At 45.1% G+C, this 27,063-nt stretch overlaps 1 protein-coding gene across 1 annotated transcript in view; it reads right to left on the reverse strand.

Annotated features, from left to right (window-relative positions):
- PTPRH (protein tyrosine phosphatase receptor type H) overlaps positions 1 to 27,063 on the reverse strand; it is a 779,225-nt gene that overhangs the window by 550,861 nt on the left and 201,301 nt on the right. Inside the window, exon 3 of the mRNA XM_078655031.1 lies at positions 14,826 to 14,868. Coding sequence (XP_078511157.1) covers positions 14,826 to 14,868 — 43 coding nt within the window. The remainder of the gene's footprint in view (positions 1 to 14,825; positions 14,869 to 27,063) is intronic.

Raw genomic sequence — 27,063 nt, forward strand, 5'->3', positions numbered from 1 at the left:
AGATGACTTCGGTGGCCTTTGATTTGTACGGAGGTAGGCGGACTCTCTGGGTTCTTCCGTCGAGGAAGGAGATGATCCATTCCAGTGCCTTCTCCTGGATTCCGACGTCGTAGAGGCGCTGCACTAGGGTGCGGTGGCAGACGGTGTCGAAGGCCGCGGAGAGGTCTAGGAGGATGAGCGCCGCTGTTTCTCCGTTATCCATCAGGGTTCGGATGTCATCGGTGGCAGCGATGAGGGCGGTCTCGGTGCTGTGGTTGGCTCGGAAGCCAGACTGTGAGGGGTCGAGGGATCCGTTCGTCTCAAGGAAGGCGGCCAGCTGCTTGTTGACGGTCTTCTCGATGACTTTGGCTGGAAACGGGAGGAGCGAGATGGGGCGGTAATTCTTCAGTTCGGTGGGGTCCGCTGTTGGTTTCTTGAGTAGAGCGCTGAGTTCGGCGTGCTTCCAGCTCTCAGGGAAGGTGGCGGTGTCGAATGAGGTGTTGATGATGTCCCGCAGGTGGGGTGCGATGACAGCGTCGGCCTTGTTGAAGACGTGGTGAGGGCAAGGGTCGGTCGGAGATCCGGAGTGGATGGAGTTCATCGTGCGGACGGTGTCTTCGGTGCTGATAGGAGTCCAGGCGCGGAGGGTGGTGGTGGGGGGCGGTGGTTCGGTTGAGTCGGGCGTGGCGTTCGTCGGTTGGGTGTTGAAGCTGTTGTGTATGTCCGCGATCTTGTTGTGGAAGTAGGAGGCGAGGGAGTTGCAGAGTTCTTGCGATGGGGTGATGTCGTTGTTTCCGGCGTTGGGGTTGGAGAGCTCTTTCACGATGTTGAAGAGTTCCTTGCAGTTGTGTGCGTTGTTGTCCAGTCGGTCCTTGAATGCAGTTTTCTTGGTGTCGCGGATCAGCTGGTGGTGCTTCCGGGTGGCAAGCTTGAGGGTGGTCATGTTGTCCGGTGTTGGCTCCATTCTCCAGGCTTTCTCGAGGGCTCGGCAGTTCTTCTTGGAGCTCTTGAGTTCGTCGGTGAACCATGGGGCCTTCTTGCTGCCGGGTCTGCTGGGCGGGGTCTTCAGTGGGGCGAGTACGTCCGCGCAGTTGCTGATCCACTTCGTGAGGTTGTCGGCGGCCTGGCTGGGGTTCACTGAGCTGGCGGGAGGGTGCTGGCTCAGGGCAGCGGCGAGCTGGTCGGCTGTGATCTTGCTCCAGCTTCTTCGGGCAACCTGTTGCTGGTGGTGGTGGGTCGTCGTTCTTCTGAAGGTGAAGTGGACGCAGCTGTGGTCCGTCCAGTGGAGTCCAGTGGCGTGGCTGAAGGTGATGTCTTTGCTGGATGAGAAGACGGCGTCGAGTGTGTGTCCGGCGAGGTGGGTGGGGGTGGTCACCAGCTGCTTGAGTCCGAGGTTGGCGAGGTTGTCCAGCAGGGTGGTGGTGTTGCGGTCGTTGTTGTTCTCCAGGTGGAAGTTGATGTCCCCCAGGAGGATGTAGTCAGCGGAGGGGAGGGCATGCGGGCTGACGAAGTCGGCGATGTCCTCGCTGAATCGTGTGCGTGGTCCAGGGGGTCGGTAGATCAGGGTGCCTCTGAGGGTGGTCTTCGGGTCGGTGTGGATCTGGAAGTGTAGGTGTTCGGCGGTGGTCAGGATGTCGTCTGTGCTGGTCGTGATGCGGATGGTGTCCCTGTGGATGATGGCGATGCCTCCTCCTATCTGGTTGGCAGTGCGGTCCCTCCGGGTGATCTTGTAGCCCTCTGGGATGGCGATGGCGATGTCGGGAGCTGAAGAGGCGTTCATCCAGGTCTCCGTGAGGAAGGCAACGTCTGGTGCTGTGGTGTCGATGAGGTTCCAGAGTTCGATGGCGTGTCTGTGGACTGAGCGGGTGTTGAGCAGGATGCACTTCAGGTGGTTGGTGCTGGTGTTCGTCTTGGCGGGTGCTGGTGCGAGGCAGGTCCGGATGCAGGTGAACTTGCAGGACTGGCAGATGAAGGGTCCGTGGGTGCGTCTCGGGGTGGCACGGTAGCATCCCGGGGCTCGTCCGTCGTTGAGTGCGATGAGGGTGGCGGCGTCGTACGTCCGGCGGGTGGGCTGGGGTCTGCGGAGGACAGGGGTCCTGGCGCTGGGCGCGGGCCAGGCGCGGACGGGCGCAGACGGGCTTACCTTTGGCGCACCTTCGGCGCTCAGTCGGTGCTCCCGCTGCGCGCGTCCGCTGCGCGGTCGCTGAGGGGGCGTCATAAGAAGGGATCCTGGAGGGCGGGTCAGGCGGGAGGCGGGGAGCGCGTGGGCCTATCGGTAGGCGGGGGGGCGGGGTCGCGTCAAAACCGGCGCGAAATCCAGGCGGCCGGCCCTGCGGCGGCTGGGGCGCCGGGCTGGATCGGCGATCAGGCGGGCGTCCCTGCGGCGGCTGGGGCGCCGGGATGGATCGGCAGCAGGCAGCAGGTAAGTGGCAGGCAGCAGGCGGGGAGCGAGGGGGCAACCAGGCCGAGGGCACAGTGGTCGCTGCAAGAGTGGGGTCGGGGTCCCCTTAAGAAGGGATCCTGGAGGGCGGGTCAGGCGGGAGGCGGGGAGCGCGTGGGCCTATCGGTAGGCGGGGGGCGGGGTCGCGTCAAAACCGGCGCGAAATCCAGGCGGCCGGCCCTGCGGTGGCTGGGGCGCCGGGCTGGATCGGCGATCAGGCGGGCGGCCCTGCGGCGGCTGGGGCGCCGGGATGGATCGGCAGCAGGCAGCAGGTAAGTGGCAGGCAGCAGGCGGGGAGCGAGGGGGCAACCAGGCCGAGGGCACAGTGGTCCATATCTTTAAATATTGATGGGTCGAAATTTAAACAGATGGTCCGAAAGAAGTACAGAAATTTCGGAAAGAATAGCATTTTAATAAGATTACATCTTCCTATGATCGATAAATATAAGTTATGCAGGCTATTTAAGCTTTTCTCAGTCTTTTTAAGAAGTGGGTTCAAATTGAGACTTACTAAATTATTTAGATTAGAGGTGATATTGACACCTAGATATAATGCATTCTCTACCACCCTGCCGTCAGAAAATTTGATTTGACTATTGATTACAATCTGGGTTTTGGTTTCATTCAATTTATACCCTGATATATCGCCAAACTTTTTCGCTTCTTCTTCCATTTGTTTTAGTGTTTCCCCTGGATCGGCGGTGACTATTGCGATGTCATCTGCAAAAGCCAAGGTCTTAATACAACCCAGGAAAACAGCCAATGGTGAAACTAAGTGGTTAGATACTAGCCTTGAAATAAATGGATCAATAAAGATGGCAAATAATAATGGGTAGCAGGGACAACCCTGCCTCGTACCTCTAGTCACATTGATGGTATCTGATAAATCCCCATTAACCATTACCACTGCCTCGGGAGTGATATACATCGCCTGAACAGCTTTAATAAACTGGTCGCCAATCCCACTTTTCGACATGGCTGTCCATAGATACTGCCAGGAGACCCTATCAAATGCTTTTTCGACAGCTTTAAGAAAAACGTTAAAACTTGGCTTTTTAATAAATAATTGTGGTCCTTGACAGTTGCTGCTCTCTGTGTTTCGACCTCTAAGCCCTGGCGCTGGGAAACCCTTTGTGGGTATCTGTGCGCATTACAAGTGCAAAAAATAAATAAATAAATAAATCTAGCAATATCAAGGCCATAGGGTCTCCTGCCACTTCAGCCATGTCGAACAGCGTGATCACCCTCTGGATATGGTCTGTGGTTGATCTCCCTGGTACAAATCCGGTACAAAATGTATCTGGTTATAAAATGATTAGAAGAGGAGGACTGAGAAAGAAGAGTCATTAAATGATTGTGTCCGCTACATGCCCTTAGATATGCCCCTGGCTCCACCTCTAGTCCACAGTTCAGTGGGTTGAGTACCTGCACTTATTTTTCCCCACTGTAGATTCAGCCTCATAAACACTATGAAGTCTAAATTGAGAAAAAGTCAGGAGGAAAATCACTTGGACATGCTGATCAGGACAAAAGCCTACCTTTTGAGTAACAAAGTTGAGCTTGATAAAGGTTATCAGCCGTGGAAGAATGGCCAGGACCGGTGAAAGAAGTAGGCATTTCACACATCTGGTGTCGGCACTTGACTTGTATGAGACACCCTTTGCCACAGTCTGTTTGTACTGGATGTGCACATTTTACAGACTGCCTCTTAGCAGGGACACAAATTGTTAGGTAGTACAGAAACATGTTAATGTGTTATGTAATGGTCAACTTGTTAACTGTATACACCCTTGTATAGTCTCCCAACATTCCTCCGCCAAATGAGCAATTCTCCAATCGAGAATATTCAATAAAATCTTAATATGGTGCTACCTTCGGAGTCCTTTCTTTTTTAAAACTTGGGGCGCAGGCGCCACTAGAGTAAACAAATCATGTCATGATGATCTGTATCTACATAGCAAAACTGTATCAAGACTATTAATGGAGCTATATTTGTGAAATACTCCTGTTTTCGCTCTCACTGTGAACAAAGGTTTTCAGCGGTAATTGCCAGGGATTTATATACTCAAGTGCTGCGCTGGCATGCTTGGTTCACAAAGCCTTGGCTGAAGCGCACACAGATCTTGCACTGCCGCACACTGATGTAATATATTTGAGGGACCTTCCTCCACTGGGTTTTCTGTGCTGTACTGTGGTATAGCAGGAGGACAGGTAGCTCGGGTGGCCGGAGCACTTGCTGGAAAGATCTGTATGCTGTCTACAAACATCTTTAACTTATCATAAATACAATAGATGGTTAATATCTTGCTACAATGCATATTGGGTAACATGTCGGTCACAGCCAGGTTTGTGTTTTACAAAGATAGCGCACTGCTTTTACAGCAGAATCCCTGGAGAGGCATGTAGGTCACAAGATATAAACCTTCAATCAGTCTGGACTTGTAAAGCGCGGCTCATTACCTGTGAGGGTATACAGATACTGAGAATGCTGCTGCTTAGAGATGCAAATACCATTCTGCAGTCTTCACTTTTTAAAATGTTAAAGCACAGTTTCTAATATGGCCACTAGAGGGCAGCTGCAACCCAAACGAATGGGAGCAAATCAATTTTCTCAGACGGATGAAAACAATTACGATTGGTAATCGAGATTTAGAATCTTTTTTAGTGCTTTGTATGTATGAGGTATTTCTGTAGCGCAGCCCTAGCCAATAGGCTGTGGAGCGATGGACAGAGTAAAGACACGCATAAAGCCAATGAGCGATAGGAGAGATAGCTTGTTTGTGGACTCTTAATGCATTGTGATGTAATGATTTTTAGAGGTGCATTTTCACCACTTTCCAAAACTGGAGCAATAGTGGGATGGGCCTGATGGATAGAGGGATGTAGTGCCAGGCCCTGGTTACATACATGGAAAAGGCCTTGGTCTACATTTTGATGCTATCCTGGCTGAGGGAGTGCTGAGAACCACCAATGATATCACTTTCTTTAGATGAGAGAGTGGGTGGACACCTTCGTTGTTTTGGCAATGTGTTTATTGAAGAGGCGGTTAGTGTCCAGGGTGAATCCAATTGACTTGACATTCCGTGAAAGCTTTCCAGGTTGATCTCAGTGAGCCAGGCTTGTGCTGTTTCTTACTTGTTCTACGCAAATAACAGGAATTCTGTCTTGGTTGGGTTAAGGTTGGGGTCGGATGGCTGAAACAGAGTGTTTCAAGGAGACCTTCAGCAGGATTAACATACTGAGCAGATGGAACTGAAAAGGAAAAATGAGTCCTCAAAATCAGACTATGTGACTGGATGTATATTTGGGCTTGTAAGGAAGCAAGCCGTATTTAAATTAAAAATCTGGCTTCCAAACTAGTATCATATTTCCGAATGGGCATTAGAAATATTAGCACATTATTCAAAAATGAGAACACAAAGATGGGTTCAGCTTGTTTCAAAGCATTATCAGTTTTGCAATTAAACTGTAACACAGGTAGATAAAGTGATTTGTCAAGGATCAATCAAGCAAATTCCTTTTAACACTGAAACTGGGTTTGAAACCAACAACTTATCCACTGACCATCTCTGTTCATGCATCTCTTTTCAGTGTGTATTAGATTGGCCCTGGAGCGATTAAGAGTTGGTGCCCTGGTACACACAACCTTTGCAGGAGAAGTGTGTGTGGCTCTAGAAAGAAGCTGAGACTGCCTGCCTAAGGGACTGGGTAAACATGGTAGCTGTTTAGCCAGGGGTGTGCAACAAAGGTCCAAGACAGCCGGATCCATGCCAGATTTTCAGACCAAAAAACTATGTAAGAGACTTCCACTTTGATTCACTGTTGTATTTTGAATGTACCCACCCAAATCACACTTCTGGCCAGCAACTGACACCAAACATGGGCCCAAGGAACAACCCAGCTTCATGTGTGAAACCATAAATCTCCCACCTTTGAGATATCTGGAATTTACTCTTGCCAAGCCACTGGAGGGGCCAGGTCGCTACTGCACTGCTCCCCTCTCCGGGTCATCAGCTCTGCAGCTGTCCACCAGTCTGTTACATCTGATGCTTGCCACTGACATTTCTAATGCATACATTCCTCATTCTGGCATGGACCACGGTTAGGGGACACCACATCCTAATGTAATCAGACACAGTTCCCAAGTAACCCAAGTCAAACATAAGTGGTTCATGTGGTCTTGTTTCTTCCCAATCACATTTCCATGTTCCCAGTTTGGATTTTCTGATTATAAATCTAGGACTACCAGTACCACAATGCATCTGAAAACGGCCATGTCTAGAGGACTATTCATGTCTAGCATAGCTAAAATCCATGGTTGAACAATACATTGATCTTCTCCAATACTCCAGGCTGCTATGTAATGACTCGCTTCTAAACATTACAAAACACCACCAAAAGCAGTGTCCAAATGGTCTCTTTGACTCCTATAAACGAGGGTCCCGGAGCAGTAAAGGGCGCTCATATTGCAAAAGCACTTTGAGGCCCTACAAATAGAGAGAATGCGCCAATCAAATTCACTTAAGACAAAGTATGAGAATTTGAGAAACGTGAAGTGGTCCATCCTGCAGAGAGGTTTACACCCAAATGACAACCCCACACAGAATATTCTGCTGGCCACAGGCTACAGCGCTGGGCCCCAAGACGCCAGTCACTCCCGCTGGACAGTTGCTAAGAGGGGAGGGGACCTGCCGCTCTAGCAACAAATAAATACTAAGAGAGTCGGCGACTGCGGGGAGTAAAACAAGAACAGTTTTAGTTTCAGAGAACACATCTCCAAAATGCAATCTGCCCGTTGTATAGTAAGTAGTCCAGATGAAGGCCAGACTAGAGAACGAAAAGGAGCCATGGCCAAAATGCTCAAACCCCACGTTCCCTTCGTCTCCTCCGGGAATGTTACATTGGCACCAAGAGTGGCTCTGGGCTTTCAAATCCGGCCTCCAATGGCTCCAGCCCACTAGGGAAATGCCCGGTGGAAGAAAAGGCCTATCCGGCCCTGTGTACATACACACCTGTGCAAATCGAGTATATTTATAAAGGATTGACGATACAAGGGTGCGCAAACAGGTAATGCAGGTAATGCTCTGGCTACAGAGATGTGCGTGCAGTCACTGGGCTCAACCTTTCATCCTTCTGAGCGGTACAAAAGGGGGTGGTGATGAACGGGTATGCTCAGACGTGAGTCCCTTGCTCACTTTGCCACTTGATTCAAGCAAGCCGGGCTGAAGACGGCTGAAATGCCAGAAACCGGTCCTAGGAAGCTTGTTTCCGGTCTAGGGAAGGCATGGCTAAGCAGTTCGGGCTGGACTGTTCCCATGAGGCACAGGGTCAGACTGATTGCATATGGCCATGTCTGAACTGGGGTGGCAGAGTGGGCTAAAGAACGATGAAGAATTAAACCCAGATCTGTTGACTGGGTGTGAGTGTTTGATTGGTTCAGATGCTCCGTTCATCACCACCCCCTTTTGTACCGCTTTGTTCGCCATAAGTTGGCAGGGTATGCTCAGACGTGAGTCCCTTGCTCACTTTGCCACTGGATTCAAGCAAGCCGGGCTGAAGACGGCTGAAATTCCAGAAACCGGTCCTAGGAAGCTTGTTTCCGGTCCAGGGAAGGCATGGCTTAGCAGTTTGGGCTGGACTGTTCCCATGAGGCACAGGGTCAGACTGATTTGCATATGTCTGAACTGGGGTGGCAGAGTGGGCTAAAGAACGGTGATGGATTAAACCCAGATCTGTTGACTGGGTGTGAATGTTTGATTGGTTCAGATGCTCCGTTAATCACCACCCCCTTTTGTCCCGCTTTCATCCTTCTGAGGCAGATAAACTGAGTGCTGGGAATTGTGGGGAACAGAAACTTGCTACGAAGCTCTTTCAGTTTAACATGATTTTCAACTATACAAATCCCCATGCACCATTTATAACTAACAAACATCTCAGCGGGAAATATATCAGTTCATTATTAATATGTTTGCAAGTCTCGACTAACCAATAGTAATGGAGACTGCTGCACGCACATGTAACATGGCCGTACATATTGTCGCTGTACATACGCATGTCACCCACACACACCTTACAATCGTGAATGTATTCTTTAAGGTTGCTGTTTTGAAGCACTTTGCTGCCACTGCCCTGCTACAGTTTTTCCTGTAAAATAGTTTTTATTTTTTAAGAGATATTAATGTTGGAACTGATGCTTCGAGTTCAGAAACACAAAGCAGAATGTCACCAGCAAACACCTGCGGGGCACATTTACTAATATTTGTGCAGTGGTGCAGATGTGCACCAGGGCGCTCCAGCATGTTGTGCAAGTAACCCAAGGGTGCAAGGAGCAAGATTCACAAGCAGGGCACGTGCACTTCACTGCTCAGGCTATCACTGCAGCAGTTCCTGAACACCTGTCTTACGCCGGCCCTCTCCTTCTCATACCTTTGTGCGTCCCATCCCCGCTACAAATTTGCTGTTACAATATATGAGATAAAAGTTGTGTGCTATGTGCATTGTTTGCGCTTAGGCGCTATGCTGAGCTATGGTTACCATCTTTGGGTGCTTCCCTCTCTCACGTCTGTCCAATCATGTAACTCATCATTGCGACATCAGCACCTTTGGTGCGGTTTATAAAGTGCCCTGGTGCACCATGAGCTCCACAAAGTGTTACAGAAGAGCAGTGAATACATTCACAAATGAATGAATGAACCAGTAAATAAAGTATTAACCACACCGAGAATAGTGCACATTTTGAAGGCCCCAAAAATGTTGTGGTGCAACGAGCACTGGGTTTCAGAGTTGTTGTAAAATATTGTATGCATTCAGATAGAATGTATGTGTGTGTGTGTGTATTTATAAAAATACACACACATATATATATATATATATACATATATATATATATATATATATATATATATATATATTACCTACTGGCGGTCGCCAGTAGGTATATATAGTTAGGATTTTTTCCCTATGGGATTTTTGAAAATTCTATGTCTAATAACTTTGGCGTTTGTAGACGGAATTGGCTGAAATTTTCAGGAAAATGGAACATTTTGTTTCTGAGCAGCCCCTGAAAATTTGGGGGGGTTTCGTCAAGGGGGGGCCGAGAAAAAAGGGGGGTCCCAAAACGTGTTTTTAACATTGAGTTTTCCATAGGGCGGTTGGCCTCACTTTTAGCCCGAACGGCTGAATGGATTTGCACGAAACTTGGCAAAATTGTAGGGACTGGTAGCCCGATGTGCCTTTTGTAGGTCTCAATATATGTGCTACAGTGGATTTTGAGAAATTAACGTTCAAAAAAAGATATATATCTAGAGCCGCGCCTGGAGCGCTCCCCGGTACGCGTACCGGGGAGCGCTCCAGGCGCGCCACGCGACTTGCGCACGGCAAGCTGATTGGTTCTCGGGTGTCTGTAAACATTCGAAACAGTCCGCAGCGGCCGCCATCTTGTGTCTCGGTAGGATTGAGACACAAGAGGTGGCAAAAATCAAAGGGGGAAATGAGCAAGAGGGGGCAGGGTACACACCCCCTGACCCCCTAGGTTTCATGTGGGGGCCATAAAAGGCTCCCGCGGGTGAAAAATTTTTTTTTTTAAAAAATTCGATTTTCGCGGGGGTGAGTGCCCGGTACGCGCACCGGGGAGCGTACGGGGGAGCGTACCATGGAGATTAAAAATGACAGACTTTTAAAAAAATAAAGCTTCTTTTTAAAAATTGGAGGTAGTTCTGAAAAGAACTTTTTTTTTCATTTTGTTGTTTTATATATATTTTTTTGTTATTGTTGTTTTATATTTTTTTAGACTTTTTAAAACAATTTTATATTTTTTTTGGATTTTTTTCAAGGGAAAAACAAAAACAAGGATTCCAAAACTGCTCAACAGGAGCAAAAAAAATTGAAAATTTAGGGACTGGAAGAGCAGCGGTGTTGCTGTTTCTTTAGGGCAATCAGTTCAACACTCTGCTCCCCATAGCAGAGTAGTTCGTCACACTCTGTGCACAAAAATTTGATGCCCGCAAACACCGGCTGAATGTTAGGGACCATTCTTCCACGGGGTGGTCCCGAAGGTGTTGCTCCACCAGTGGAGGTGCTGCCGCCATCTGTGGGTACATTCCGTGCCAGCTCTCTGACACTCTCCCTGGCAAAGTTGTTAGGGTGTCTTCTTTTCACATGCCGGATCAAATTAGCATTCCCAAAACTATATTTTTTCAGAGGATTGCCTCTGGATAAACTACTCCCACATATTTTGCATGTTACTTTGGGAGCGTTGACTTTTTTCTGTCCTTCTGGGATTTCGTAAAATTTCCAGATGAAATGGGTTTTTTTCTTTTGCTGAGGAGGGTCCTCATCTAAAAATCCCTCTGAATCACTGCTGGATGACTCTCTTGCAGCCATTGCTGGAGATCAGAAAAGTAGGAGATAGAGTAGACACAACAGCTCTTGCTCTCTCCAAGTACAAAGTAATAGTGAGAGAAATGGGTGGGTTTCACACAATTTGGAAAAAAAAAGTTCTGAACCAATGAAAAGTGTTATTTTAAAGTCACATGGTTTGACGCGCTTACGCTACGCGCCCCGGGGCGCGTCGCGGGCGTGTATCGTAAGCGCATCGGGGCGCTTACGTTGCGCGATCGTATGCGCTTCCGGGTGCGCTTACGCGGTGCGTCATAAGACGCATCTCGCGGCTACGCGATACGTGTCTTATGACGCAAGGCGTGGCGGCTACGCGATACGTCACGATGTTGTTTTCGTTCTCGGCAATAGCGCTTCCGGGACGCGCATTAGTACGCGCCCCGGGGCGCGCCGCAAGATTGCGCTTACCCGTGCGTTCACCTGTCCGCGCCCCGGGAGCGCACTAAAAATAATATTAAAAAAAAATTATAAAATATAAAATTAGATTTAAAATGTATTATTTTTATAAAGATTTGCTATTAAAAAACCTATGAAATTCACTGAAAAACCCATAGGTTATAGACCATATATAGTTAGGAATTAGCATTTACAAAACCTTGAAAATTCACTGAAAAAACCATAGGTTATAGACCATATATAGTTAGGAATTAGCATTTAAAAAACCTTATTTTACTCACACAAAACCATTGAAATTCCATATATAGTTAGTTGCACTAACTATATATCGCGCACCCGCAATCCACTGCTGATGATGTCACATAGTACATCATTCATGACATGGTCAGTGACATCACTGATGACATCACTGATGACATCTCAAATGACATCACTGATGACATCACTGATGACAACATCCAGTGACTGTATGTTTCTGTAAAGTTAAAATATGTCTTACATATTGAAGAATGAGTGGATGTAGAAGTGTCTGGATGAAGGATTTAGTAGGTGCATGACTGACTGTATGAGTGAGTGATTAAATGTGTCTCACTGAGTGCATGGGTTAGTGACTAAACTGTCTTAATTTGTGCATCATTATGTCTATTGTTCTGTAAACTGTTGCATGTGTTGATCAATAGCTATATGAGTAACTATATGGGTTATTGATTGATTGTCCAAGTATTTGTATGGGAGACTGAGTGTGTGTGTGGCTGGCTGGGAGGTGTGTGACTCTGTGCAGATCAATGTGTACTTATATCAATGATTGTATAACAAGGTAAGTATGTGTTAGTATATGTTTGAAAATATAAGGTGCTCTATGTTTAACTGTATAGACAAGAAAATGGAAGTGTGATTGATTCTTTACAGGACTGACTAGGTGTGTGAGTAACTCCATGGATGAGTGGCAGAGTGTGAGTGTCTGTATAGGTGTATGAGTGCATATGATAGTGTTGTAAAGATGAGTGATTGTATGTATGAATGTTTGTATGGGTGAATGAGTGAATGTGTGTGTAGACGTAGGAATCAGTGAGTACATATGTAGTAACTAGTATTGGTGTGTCAATGGTTTCAAAAATTATACTCTGTATTTAACACTGGGTGAAACAAAGGTTATATTAAAATATGAGGAGATGCATTGTATTGTCACATGAATGATATCATCAGTGATGTGGTCATTGATGTCAAATGAGATGTCATCAGTGATGTCATCAGTGATGTCATTTGAGATGTCATCAGTGATGTCATCAGTGATGTCATCAGTGATGTCACTGACCATGTCATGAATGATGTAATATGTGACATCATCAGCAGTGGATTGCGGGTGCGCGATATATAGTTAGTGCAACTAACTATATATGGAATTTCAATGGTTTTGTGTGAGTAAAATAAGGTTTTTTAAATGCTAATTCCTAACTATATATGGTCTATAACCTATGGTTTTTTCAGTGAATTTATATATATATATATATATATATATATATATATATATATATATATATATATATACATATACATACATACTCACGGCAATTCTTTAAATGCTCTATTTTAAATAGTGTAAATTGGTTGTGAGAGGAATATATTGTAAAGTGCAAAAAGTCTATAGAAATCCATAGTTCAATAGATTAATAAAGATGAATAAATCCACATCAGGCCCCATGGGCTTGCGGCATAGGGTTTAGCAGAAAATACTTTACGAGGTCTTCCTATTAATATTCATGCCACAAACGTCAACAGGAGGTCTCACAATCTCCTACATTCAAGACTTATTCGGGGATAGGAGTTGTATGTGTTTCTCGAGTCTCAAAATAAAATGACTCTACAAACTTGCCTTTCGCACACTCTACATCTCTGCAGATAGACTCTTGGGCAGAACTACAGCAATGTATTAGTTATTTAGATTTTTGGATCACTTAATACTTTCACTCCTGCAAGAACTATTTCTAGTTCTAGGTCCAGTTCGCTCGCCTTACTGGACAGGTTTTCTCGGTCACCCTATCATACTGATAAGCTCTTGATACAGCTCTATGTGCACAGTGACTACTTATCCTGGACAGTCCCGAGCCTTCGCACTCTCTCAAGATCCCCATGATCAGACTATGCAAGTAAATGTCCCTCAATAATCCTTCCTCCCTCTCCGCCACTCGATGCATCTCCAGTGGGCTGCTGGTGAACACAGATGCGTTTCAAGAAAGAACAGGTCTTCCCACCTGCAGGACCGCAACAATTCATGGCCTTTGTTACTGCCCCAATGCAAACTCTATCATTTGACGCCTCTTCAAGCTGTGCAGACTGCATGTGTTAATGCGCGCACGGACCTTCCGAAGAGTCAAAGAATGAATGTGCAGGATCCGCTCATAAAAAATCAAAATATAATTAGAGTTGTTCATAATTTGTACAGTTGTCTTTTGTGATCTGTGTTAAATTAGTAGCGTGGACGAATAAACAGGAATAAACAGCAACGTGCAAAAATACTTTTGTACACGGGATCTCACTCCAGAAGGTTTCGGGCAATAAGTTTTATACGCAGATGAATTTCTGTGAAGATTACAAACTTCACAACCTCTAACTTCATCTTCGGAGATCATCGTTTCCTGCTTAACTGCTGCTTACAAGTAGGATCCCCACCCCTGTTCTTGAAGTTCAGTGACCCTACAGTAATTAACAGGCTTCCAAGCAAAAGTGGGACTAGTGGTCTCAAACGCCTGCTCTCACCCGCTAATTTATAGGCTTCTACCTCGGATCACTATCCATGCCCAGAAACTCAGCTCTCCTCTACCAAACCACAAGCATCAAGACACGACCCCTACCCATGTGCCCTCTAAGACCAGCACTCTGCCACCACAATCAGACCACAGAAAGATCTTCGCCAGGCCCACTGCAGATCAGCCCTTGTTGCTTAACGGGTGCTTACAAATGTAATCTCTTCAGTGATCCTACGCTAACCTACAGGATTCAAAGCAACATTTCAACTAATGGTCTCAAACATCAGCTCTCATCCACTAAAGGAAACGCTTCGAAGAGGGAATTCTATATACACCCTCGAAGATCAGCTCCCCTACTCAAACCAACGCTCACCAAGAATGACTCAGGCCCTCTACTCTCAGCTGCCCTCTACCAAGCCACAGGCCTCCAAGAAAACTCCTTATCCACGACCTCAAAGCTCAGCTGACCTGTGAACAGGATCTTACCCCGATCCGCTCAGTTCCACCTAACTAGAGGCCGTCAAGCTGTCAGACAAATACTCCAAAGATTGATTCTAAAGGTTTCTGAGCAGAATCTCTAAACAAGCCCTTGAAGATCAACTACCCTCCACTAGCCCACAATTGGTAACTCTAACACTTAGGTTTCATGGTTGCCCATGGTTGCCCAGAGCCATCACAAACTCGGAAGTAAGACCTTAACATGCAGAATGTGCATTCTAAGCTTTATAAGGCAGATAGTTGTCCAGGTTCATTTTATGGCCTTTCCTCCTTTACTAATGGAAACACTTGTAATACATGGACCTCCCATATAAGTCAAGGTTAGCAGACATCATACATGCATAAACATTATGGAAAAGAATACTTACTTTGTGCCAAAATGACGGTCCCACCATGACAAAGAAAGAAAACCTGCGAACCAAGAAAGACAAGAAATTTTAAGGGTGGCTCACAAAACTGGAGTACGGCAACAGTGTGTCACATCACATGAGACAAAGCAGAGCACTCAGATATATATACGTTTTGACAGGCACTTAGATGGTCACTTATAGTCATTGCTCTTTTTTTATACGCTCAAAGATGCCTTCCTAACATGGTGGGCGAAACAGTGTGATGGACTATCGTACCATGGATTTTGTGCAGCCATGGGCCACTTTGAAGACTTAAAGTCATAATTATAGTAAATTAGGCAAAATTATAATGATGTTGCTCATTATGCAGAATGTGCAGACATCATACATCCTGGTACGGCCACAAAGGCCGGAAGTGAGTAAGACACACTGGAAATGGCAAAAGGGCGCATTTACAAATTATGATTATCATAATGGCTGAATATATTGCAGAGGGTGTTGATATCCTAAGGATACTGAGAACAGCACCCGGTCACAAGTTGAAAATGGAAGCACAAATAAGCACGTTTTAAGGGTACCTAACAGGGAAGGTTCTGGGATCCACAGGAAGTGATTCTAAAATATGGTAAAACTCACTAAACTTGACATTCAGAGTGAAAACAGGAAACCGAAGAGATGTGCCACTGGTGGATTTAAGAACCACTGGCCTGATTTAAGAACTGTTGGAGGCTTGGCCAATAGCATTTGGAGCGCTAGTATAGTATTGACAGTGACAGCAAATGGTTTGAAAGTTGACACTTCATAATCTACATTAAATGCAATTTTAATGGTAATTTCTAAAGCGTGCAAATACCCGCGGGCGACTTGGCGCTAGGAATCAAAACAGTCATCTAGGTCAAACAACCAGGGGCACACCTCAATAAGAAGATACGAATAAAGGAAATAGCCAAGGTTCAAGCTGTTTCCGAAAATGTAAGAGATTCGATTGATCTTTAACGTACAATGGCATTTTTTACCACAACAGACAGGTGTTACACATTAATTAATGAATTAAATACGAGTAATTAGATTTCAACCTCCTGCTCCCCATCGAGGCAAGCCCCACAGAATTAAACGTTAAGTTATTACCCACTGATCTACATGTCCATGATTTGATTGAGTGGGTCACTGCCAAGATAATTCACACGAATGTCAGGCAGCCCAGACCATTGCGCTTTTGCCAAATGACAGCTCCTACAAACTGAGTGTCTGCATCTATCTACTTTTGTCACTAAACAGCAGACGACTAGCTTCAAAGTGCATGCAGAGATGTCCACGTAACTTAGTGCAGTCTTCCAACAATCTTCTCAAGCTGCTCTGTCTCCTTGAGTCTCAGTAGCACTGTCTGTGCATGCCTACAGAGAAAGAGCATATATATATATAACAGAAGCGACTGCTTTGTTGGGTGATCGCTGCCCCAAGAGGAGGGTATTGGGGCCCAACCCTCATCAGCCAACAGCTAAACCTAAAAAGAATGGGCTTGGCTGCGCCTCTTCTTGTTGTTATGAAAGTGGGGATACAGATGGGTTCTGAAAGTTTCAAAAATAACTGTGTGGCCCACACCAGATCTATTGGGTTTGCCAATGCTTCTATCTTTATTGCCCTTCTTCATCTCCTGACTCTTAGTGTCCTGGCTGCAAGAGTGTCACGGTTCATCAGTTGGTGTGCTTGTCGGGTGTGGTGTAATGACAGAACTGTAGATGATTGAGTTAATTTTAGGATGGCGCAGGATGGGAAAGTGAACCAGTAGATTTTCACCAGTGTGGTAATGATGTGGACATATGCCCTTAGGCCCTTGGCGAGGTGTGCTGCAGTGCGTAGAATGCTCTTCTTTAGAGTCGGTGTGGAGTTTAGGAGCCGTGAAGTGGGGCATTACCACGTTCATGCATATGAGATTACAAGAGCATGAAGAGCAGCACTGAAGTTGTTTCCTAGAAGAAACATGTTCACTTTCTTTACTAGTGAAAGCTGGTATCAAGCCATCGAGTGCTTTTAAGCAAAGTGTTCTTTGAGGTGGAGGTCTGAGTGACATGATGTGGGGTGAAAGTTGAGGTTCAAAACTGTTGGTTGAGGCCTGTGGTGCTACAGAGGGGAAGAGGGATCTAATAGCAGGCACACAAATTGTTTGCACTTGTTAGCCCAATTTAACTGCAAAACACTATATTGGAGGCTTAAGCCCATTAAAGGATCAAAGACAAAGGGAATTGCTCTCCAGAGTTTCGTCACCGAATGCAGCGCATAAGGTTAAATAAAAGGCCTATTTTATAGTTGAAAATGGGAGTCTGCAGTCCACGAAGGAAGAAAAAGTCAGAGCGGTAAATGCACCCCAAGAGAGTTCTATGGCTGAAGGCGCTTCAGCTTCATGCCTGGTGGTACTAAGAGTGAAAGTCTTCCCTTTGACCGGGCTTCAGTGGCAGTCTGGAGAAAAAGCATCAAGAAACACAATTGGCTTCACTCCCTCCATGTTGAACCTCTAATCAGGACTGTAAGAAAGCCACAACCATGGCAGAAAGAGAGCATCATGTGATAAGATCCGCAACAGAAGAGAATTAACACAGTATCAGAAATTAGCAGGAACATGAAAATGCACGGTTTGCTTTAGTGGCGACTTCTGGTTCGGTTCCATTTGCGTGTTTTGGTCAGTACCGCGTGAGACATCAGCTCTATGGGGAATCAAGAGATTTCCAGGCAGGTCAGTGCAGCTGAAGGCCATTGAGGGTGACACAGAGACTCTCCAATGTCAAACAAAACTGACAAGCATCTGGCACCCTGCAAATTCTACTGATCTTTCAAGGCATCATTTATCACGCTTGAGTCCCAAACCAATCCCTGTGCGCCAGGCTATGGAGAGATGCTAATAATTACAGCGAGTCTTTTGCATTTCTCTAGAGCAACAGGTCTGGTAGGCCCGCCTCAGCCCTTACAGCCTCTCCAAGGTAGCAGGTGGTCTAGAAATCTCCCAACTTCCTTCAAATTCGTTTTAGGGAAGTCTGCTTCCAACATGGATTATGGAGGTTTTCCATTCTGGCGAACTAATTAGGAACTTAGATTAATATCTTCCAGCTTTACAAGCAACGTTCTTGAAAGGCATCAGTAAGCAAGCATTGGCAAAGACATTAGGTCTGGATTGCACTTTGAGTCCTGACTAAAACATTTAAAGGCTGTAGCAGTACAAAACTAAGAATCACAGGTTGGTTACTTTCTGTATACAGTGCATCTATGAGATGAATAATGTAGTGTGTGATGGTTTATATTATTTTTGAGGTGTAAAACAGTTGCCGTTTCTATGGAACCCCTCCCTAAGAGATTAAATGAACCACCATACAGCGCATAACATGAAGTAAAAGAAAAACACTGCTCTGGACAGAGCAAAAGCACAAGTTATGTATATTTTAAAGAATGGGGGAAAAATAGTTCTTGCAGACAGCTGCACTGTCAAACCAGACCTAAAAATGACTCAAGGGGTGAAGGGAGACATTAGCGAAATTCTAGTGTGCAACGCGAAACGCAGGAATTCTGCACACGAAGCCAAATTGAGGCTGATCTGTTATTCTGTGGATGGAAAAAAAGGGAAAAAAAAGGAAAAGCAGACTAGCTTTCTAAAGCGCCACGAGGGGCTTTGCAGTGTACATACACCATAACGATACGTGCAGTAAAGACAATTAACATTTGGTTAAGTAAATTGGCTGCCCCAGTAGTGCCAAGTTGCACAAGAATTTCTCGTTTCTTGCATTCCTCAACGCCAGGAACAAGGAAGTCTTGCGTAGCAGAGCATTTCTCCTGCACTCATCCCTTTTTTGAATCCGAGCAGGCAGGCACTGCTGAACGCAGCCAGTGTCCCCTCCAGGTTGTGGTTACAACACATATTATTGCAGACAAGCAAGGGCAACAGGCCATCAGCAGTACATATTTGCACAGGCCCAGAGAGGAATTATGATTCTAAAATAGTAACAGAAACAACAAAACACCACTCGGGTGTTAGCAGAGGACAGAAGACCAACTGTAAAAACAATTGCACAGCCCCAAAAGCGACCTTCGTGTCCACTTTTCAGAATAATGCAGCAGTACCTGGGTGTTTCCTGCTAGGTTGTGGCCCCTGTGAGTCAACATGACTACCATGGGAGAAGGCAGCTGTGGGGAAAGATCCATTATGAGGGGCCCAGCTGGATTAATACTCTGTTTACAAGGCACTGAAAATGAAATCATGGTTTTCATAGAAAGCGACACATTTAAGACCTGGCGGTGCGAAGCGACACCAAAGCGTGCAGAATAGCGCGTGTTGGACCTACACTGAGAAAAAAAACTGTAGAGTCGTCCGGGAAGTAGGTTTCAAAGTTAGGAGCAAGTTACTCAAAATTTGAGGTGAGAAAGTGCCAATTCTAAAGTCACGGCCGCCAGTAAACAGAATACTGCTTTCCGAACTGCCCACAGCCCACCAGCTCAGGGCGCATTCAGGCGCATGCAGCGGCCGTCTTATCTAAATAATCAACCATCAAGGCATGAGGGTGTACAAGCCCCAGTGGAAGGGGGAAGTTAGTTCACCTCAGAGATCGATCTTTAGTTAAGTGCCAGTTTCCTCATTCCTAGTAGCCTCAGTAACGGCGGAGCTGCTCTTTATGTGGTTTATTTTGTTTAATGTACTGTGCAATCGGCCGCGGTGGTCCGACGCGTTGTTCTGTGCCATATTAGATAAACAGGTTAGGCAACACGTCAGCAATACACACACTGCCACATGAGACGCAAGAATGGGTCGGGCACTCCCTGGACCCGCTTTCGATTCTTGCCTCTAGGCCCGGCAGGTTCACGTAAACGTCACGGAAAGGGCGTTTAAGATGTAGGCAAAACAAAAACACCTAAGGAACGGCCCAAAAGGAACGCCATATTGTGTAGCCCTTCTCTTGGGTGGTGGGAGGCATGGGAAGGGAGCAGAGTGATAGGTGCGGAGTGGGACAGAAGTAAATTTGTCCTATGAAGGACACTGCGATTTGGTGAAAAACAATCACTTCCTCATTGGCAAGAATTATGATGGCTATAAATAGCTAGATGTGCTGATACCAGCCTGTTAGCAGTAAAGTGCTGTGCTGCCAATATGAAGAATTTTAACTTCCTCTTACAAGTCAATAGGGTGTGACCTTTGTAGCCTATCCTTCTCTGTTCCTTTCTCCGCTCCACTGCTTGCATACTTAAGATTAGCTTTCTCACCTCGCAAAACTTTGCATCCCTACTATGTTTGAAATAGTCCTTTAAACTTGACATGGGGGTCATCTTGCTTTGGGCAACACCCACCTTCTTTTACTGTGAGCCCGCTGCATGCCTCAGATATGCTCATCTCGCCTCAAACTTTGCAACACTGCCATATTTGAAACACACCTTGTGCAAAAATTCAGCATACAAATACAGTACAGTATAATTTGATTACAAATCACAGACAGGTAACGCATACAATTGAGCATTCATGTTCACTTAAAAGATTTTTAAAAAATTGAACCTACCCCAAATATTGGCCATATTGACATGTCAAATTCTGCTTTAGTATTGTCCCCCAAAGTTCGTACAACTGGGTACTCTTTCTAAACAATAACCATAGATAAAATCAACGACAGGGAAAGAGATAAAAACTTAGGGTGACAAAGCGAGAGGCCACGTTCAAGCCATAAAATAAAAAATACAAATACCCCTATTAAGCTTTAAAAGTGCAATATTTAAAGTGTGGTTATTGCAATGCAGAAACAAACTTGAAGGGGTGGGAGAGCTCAAATTGAACTGTTAAAGCATTTTAACATGCTGTACGTGCAATCCTCTGCAGGAGGCTGTAATTTACTAACTGAGAAATGCTGCTGCAGGCGTGGTGGAGGAGGAGGGATGGGAGGGAGAAGATGGGAAGGGGAGGGTGCCCGGCCCACAAAAAGGAACTGCTTTAAAATATGATGCTAGTTAAGGAGCGGTGAGTGCGGACCCTGTGCCAGGGGGTAACTGACTGATCAGATAGCGCAGACTGCTGCATTAGTGTAGGGGGGCTTAGGGTCCTGTTGTAATTTGTACTTACTTGTGCTTGTTATGTTCTTCTTGTGGAATCTGATGGATGTCAGATTCCAATGCCTTTGTAATTCAAGTGGGATTCCATTCTGGTCAGTTGACCGCTGGCCAGAATGGGATCGGGTTGTTACAGACGGATCTGAATAAAAGCTTACATTTAAGAACCTGTTGAGCCACGATCATTTACTTCATTTTGGCAATGGTCTGGCCAGTCATCACCGTCGGTATTCCAACCTAGAGTGGACCCGCAAATTTTCCCAAGTCATGGGATAAACCTTAGCCTGCTCTTGCCCTTCACTTCTAACCCATCAAGCCTGCGATCTACGGTTTGAAGTCTCCCATGGGGATTTGTACCGCAGGAAGACGTGCCGGAGGAAGAAGTTACACCACACCTAGAGCTCCCTGCACGCTCATTGCCTATGTTGTGCAAAGCAGAGGTTAGCGGTCCAGCTAAAATATTTGTATGTGCCTCCATCTTGTAAGGAGGAACGCATGCTCTTCACGCGTCCGCATCATCATACCTGAGGATCGAGAACGATCGGACCGCATTCTGCGCTGGAAAGTAGGCGCTGGAGGAAACAGCATTCTGGTTTTGGATAAAGTGCAGAAGATAACAATCTCCACCTTTCAGGTGACAACTAGCACGGTGACATGCACACCTCGAGTGTCATCCCTATTTCGGCGACGTGCACACCTTTTTGCTTAATCTGCCTTATCCAACCTTTCAGTGCATAGCACGTCATTTGTAAGTACTTTTGTCTATCCCTTCAGTGGCACGCAAACTCTATACTAGGCATAACCGTGACTCACAAACCTGCCGGCTGTCATCTCAAGTTCCGGTGACACGCACACCAATTTCTTAATTTCTTTTGCTCACTCTCAAACTTTTGGATATCACATTAATTCCCTCATATTGTGGTGGTGGGTGTGTTTTGTACTATGTTTCAATTTTTATATTGTGATTGTCATACTTGAAGTCTGGTCATCGGTGAAGCTTCTGAGAGCCCACATAGCGCAGCTTTGTCTGCTATTACCATGGCCCATGTATCTGTAGCAGCCCCTCCCTACTTTTTATTCCAATCAGGGTCGCCTCCAGTTCCATGGGAGGACAAATACGTTGGAGCGTTGGATGGCCAAGAGTTTCGCCCGTCCAGAAATAAGGCATTATTATTAAGTGTATTGGGCAATGAGGTTGCAAAGGGTGTTTCAATTTCTCCCTGAAGTCACTGAGCATAATGGTCAACCTGTAGTAGACGTGTTTGATGAAGCCAAATGCAGGTTGAGCGTCAGATTCTCTAAATAAGAGGACCTAGTTTTGACCCATTATAAGTTTTATACACTACCTCAGAGAGTGGGTGAATCGATTGATTAGTTTGTGGCGAGATTGCGCGAACTATCCATGAAATGCAAGTTTGGTGTTATGACTGACGAGTTGATAAGGGGTCAGTTGATTGTCCAATGCAGAGTTAAATAAATTCAAGAGTGCCTGTCGGCAGCAAAAAAAACCACTTTGAGAGAGGCCATAAATATGGCTAACGTTTTGGAGAAATCGGCATCTTGTATGCAAGAGTTAGAAGAAAAGAAACAGAAGGGAGATGTATCTGAAGTAGGTGTAAATGCTGAAGTTGATTCCTCTGCTACTCCCACGTACAACAGCAGATTTAATAGATACAGAGGGTTTACCATACAAAACACCAGAGTAAGCAATTGGTGTGGTACCACTAATCATTCATCGGAGTCAAAATTTTGTTTTGCTAACTATAAGGATTGCAGAAAATGTGGGACACTTTGCGAAAATGTGCAGGGTGAGCAACCGCAACAAAGTGTCCTTGGTCTTCGAGTGTGTGTCTGGGAGAGTCTTACAACAGAGTCCTTATGGTGGGTGATGTGTATGAAGTGGGGCATAAAAGAGAAGATATTCAAAGGAGAATAAGACCCAAAGCATTCTTTAATATAAATGGTTGTGAGGTGGAACTTAATGTAGACACAGGGTCATTGCACACTATCATACGCAAGTCAGTCTTTGAACAGTGGTGGTCTCTAGGTATCTTGAAACCCAAATACATCCCTCCTGTAGGTTTTCAAGGGGGGTCCATTGACATGTTGGGATTTATGGAAGCTAAAATTGATTTTTAGGGATGTTGCATTGTGGGTAAGGTGTATGTTGCTGACAGTGGACCACCAATTCTTGGATGGCTCAATCAGTATGATTTGCACATCATTGTCAATCCCAGGGCACCTTTACAGCTTATGGTTGTCAATTGTGAGTCTATTGAATTAGGTCTGTTGAAAGGTTATGCACACAAGATTCTTTTAAAAGGGGCCATGCCAGTCCCACATACACTTAGGAGGGTTCCTGTGTTGGTGCGTGAGGAAGTGAAATGGTTGATCTAAGATATGTTGCAGCAAGGTGTAATAGAACCTGTGGAAGCATCTAGCTGGGTCTTTCCCACGGTCATCACGTGCAAGACTGATGTGGGGCTCAGATTCTGCGTGAACTTGAGATTACTTAGTCAAAACATTGTGGCAGATACTTACCCTCTACCAAACATTAATGAAATGGTGTTGTTGCTCAAGGGAGGGAGGTACTTTTCCATGTTGGACTTGAAGTTCGCCTACCACCAGGTAAAGCTCCACCAAGACTCTAAAGCCCTTACCGCTTTTATCACAATGGAGGGTACCTACCAATTTACTAGGATGCCCTTCGGTCTCTCGGGGCAGCAAGTGTTTTTCAAAGAATGATCTCTGATGTTTTTAAAGGGTTGGAGAATGTCATCTACTTTAAGTTTGACATACTAATTTTTGGAAAGTTGATTCAAGAACACAAATCAAAGTTAACACTTGCTTTACTCAGAATTGCTGAGGTGGGACTTACTTTGAGGAAGGAGAAGTGTTGCTTTTTGAAGGAGCAAATTGTATATCTGGGCTACACTTTGTTTGTCGGTGGAGTCAGTCTCAAAAAAGACTTATTGGAAGCCATACGCTTGGCTCCGTTCCTTCAAGATAAGGACCAGCTTAGGTCTTTTATGGGCCTCGTTGAATATCTTTTGAAGTTTGTTCGCAATTTTTCTGACAAGACAGAGTCTCTGAGGTCTCGCTTAAAGAAAGGCTAAAGTTTCGAATGGTCAAGTGTGCAAGTAATCGAAAAGGAAACCCAGCCACTGCATGGTGGGGTTGAATACTTTTGCACGTATTTGTGGGTGGGATACTCAATTTACCTTGATATCTGACTAGACTCTGATCAAAATCCTTCTCCCTGGAGGTGCAGGTAAGGGTTCAGCCAGGTTGGCGCAGTTAGCTGCCAGGCTTCAGGAGTTTTACTATGTCAGAGAGCACATTCAGGGTTGGCAGAATGTTCAAGCAGATTGTCTTTCTCGGTTGCCTTTACAGTAGCAAGTAGTACAAGGTCCTGCTGTGAAGGATCATGAGGATGAGAGTGAAGTTGCTTCTGTGCAAGATGTTGTGTTGGAGTGTGCAGGTGCTTTCCTTAAAGAAGATTGGTGTCAAGTCATGGATGCGAACCTCACCCTTAAAGAGGTAATGCGTTTGGTTGTCTTGGGCAAACGGACGGAGAGCTGTCTTGCCAGTTTTGTCCATCCATTTGTCAAGGTGTTGGAAGTGCTGACAACTTGCTGTGCTCATATTTTGATGAGGGGTGAAAGGTTCGTGCCATCCGCTGATCTTAGGCAGAGGCTTCTGGAGATGGCACATGCAGGACATTTAGGTAAAATGCCCCAAATTAGACACATGGGGCATTCCAGCACCTCTGCCAGATGCTATAATTGCACTATATTCGAACAAATGTTTTAAAAATCAAGGTCATCACAAGATGAGTAAAAACAGAATAGATTCCCACCCAAAAAAAGTGTTAAAACAAGGGTGCATTTTTGTCCCAATGTTATTTAATCTATATCTGGCCAATTTAAAATGCCATTTGGATGAAGTAAGAGCTTTCCCTCCCTAATGAGCCGGCCAAAAAATACAGGTGCTGCAATACGGAGACAATACGGTGCTAATTGACCAGACCCCCATTGGCCTGTACAGTTCACTCAATGGACTGGCCCATTACTGTGAATTAAATAACCTGTCCATTAATATAGCCAAGACAAAGGTCTTGATCTTTGGCAGCAAATTATTTAAAACTGGCCCTTGGTCTTTACATAATGGAGAAATTGAGAAGGTGCAATTCTAAAAATATCTAGGACACAGCAAGCTAATGCCGTCGGTGGCCTATGGCATGATGGCCTACAAAGATCGGTTGGCCGACTGACTGGAGGAAGTCCACAGCAACTGCTTCAGAAAGCCTTTCTCTCTATCAGACTGTTACCCCCAAGCCCAAATATTTCTAGAATACACTCTGAAAAGGTATTGCCTGTTACTCAATGCAAGGTCCCCGTTATATTGTTTAAAATTGAAAAGGGCCTCGACTGGCATTAAAACATCTGTTTTTGGCCGGCGATAATACAGGCGAATACTGCATGTCACAGTACTTGGATACCTCAGTAAACAACTTAGAGGCTCACAACATATGGTCTACCAATCTATTGTCAAAACAGATATCAAAACTTCTACTAAGGCAGGCAGAAATAACCTCAGCAGATTTCGACAGGAAGGCACTGACCAAAAAATGTAATGGAAGCTGGGCAGTTAACCTATATGAAACCCAGTCACTGCCGATGTGGCCTCTGTCTACGAGTCAGAAGAAACAACTGTTGAGAATAAGATTTGGTTTGATCTCTCTGAATGCGTATCAATACAGCAGGAGGAGAAGTGATGTGGACAGTTTGTGCAGACTCTGTAATATGGGGTCTAAATTGATCATTCATGGGATCTGCGCTTGCAAAAAACGAATAAGTCCAAGAAAATTTTGGTTGCATCCAATCTTTACATGCACCTGCAAGGAGGCAGCCAAATGCTGCTTAAGGGGGAATCCACCCAGTTATCCACCCATTTCCTCAAAATGTTTAAAGCAACCATTATATATGGGGCACTTGAGGTTTTTCCTTTTGACACATAGTCCAAGGCGGTAGCAAAATCAATGTATGCAGAATACAGTTAGTCTTTTTCCGCAATGGATTCATCGATCATATGTGGTAAACATACTAACTTGTCCCTAATGTTACAACCTCTTTGAAAGTCTTTTTGGAAGTGAGTTATTATATGTCTTTCTATGAACCAGTTTGCCAACTTCTGACCTAGAATTCTGGCTAAACATTTCCCTTCCATGCTTTTTTTAAAGTTTAATGATAGAGTTAATTAAAGAAACAAACAATAATAACACTTTACAATGTACTAAGTTAACAATGTAATTGAGTTGTTAAGTTATCTATTGATAATATTCTAAAATACCCGTATATCAACAAAAATAAGAAAGGAAAGAAAGAGAGTGAGAAGATATAGCACAAATACACTGAATGTAATAAAAAATATCCCTCCCACATCTAATAGAGCAATCAGCTTAAATTTATCCGGTGTTTAGAAGTCACCTTTTTTGTGGATTGAGCCGAACAAAGAACCCCTCCAGCTATCTGGAAAAGAACGACCAGAGAGATACGAGTTACATAAAAGAGACCAGATTTTAACCCAAAAACAGAGGCCGGAAGACCACTTGGGCCTGGGGTGTCACTGGACCGCATGAGACTGATTGGCAGATGAATTACTAATTTGCATGGAGGTCGAGACTGGCAAATGCATAGCTCATAAGACTATTGCCGACAGAGTTCTCAATGTATTCCACCCAATAGGTTGGTGTGATGTTATCTGCAACTGACTGGGGCTTGTTGGCTGACATGTCATTAATTAGACACCAGAACTTCCTAGAGTCTTTAGATTTTATAGTTTCACGCAATTTTTCCCATTTGATTTCTGCCTCTCTCTTTTATTTAACCTGTATCTTCCTCCCGTAAAGGTTTCTTAATGATCGGAGTTTATCTTTAGTGAAGCAGATTATACCTTTTACTGAGAAACTGGATCTCAAAACCTTGCTCAGTTTAGCTTTAAGGTGGCTTATTTCCTCTCAAAGTTAGTCAATCTGATTGCATCTGCTCCAGGATCTGGCCAACGCCTCAGCTGTATTTGAAAAGTTGTGCTATCAGGGTCAGCCAGATCTCAGAGCTACCTGAATCCCTGATAACTTTGTCTGAGAATTCTTCCAAACAATACCACCAGGTCAGTTAGGCTA

Source organism: Lissotriton helveticus, chromosome 7, assembly GCF_964261635.1.
Source record: "Lissotriton helveticus chromosome 7, aLisHel1.1, whole genome shotgun sequence".
Lineage (NCBI taxonomy): Eukaryota > Metazoa > Chordata > Amphibia > Caudata > Salamandridae > Lissotriton > Lissotriton helveticus.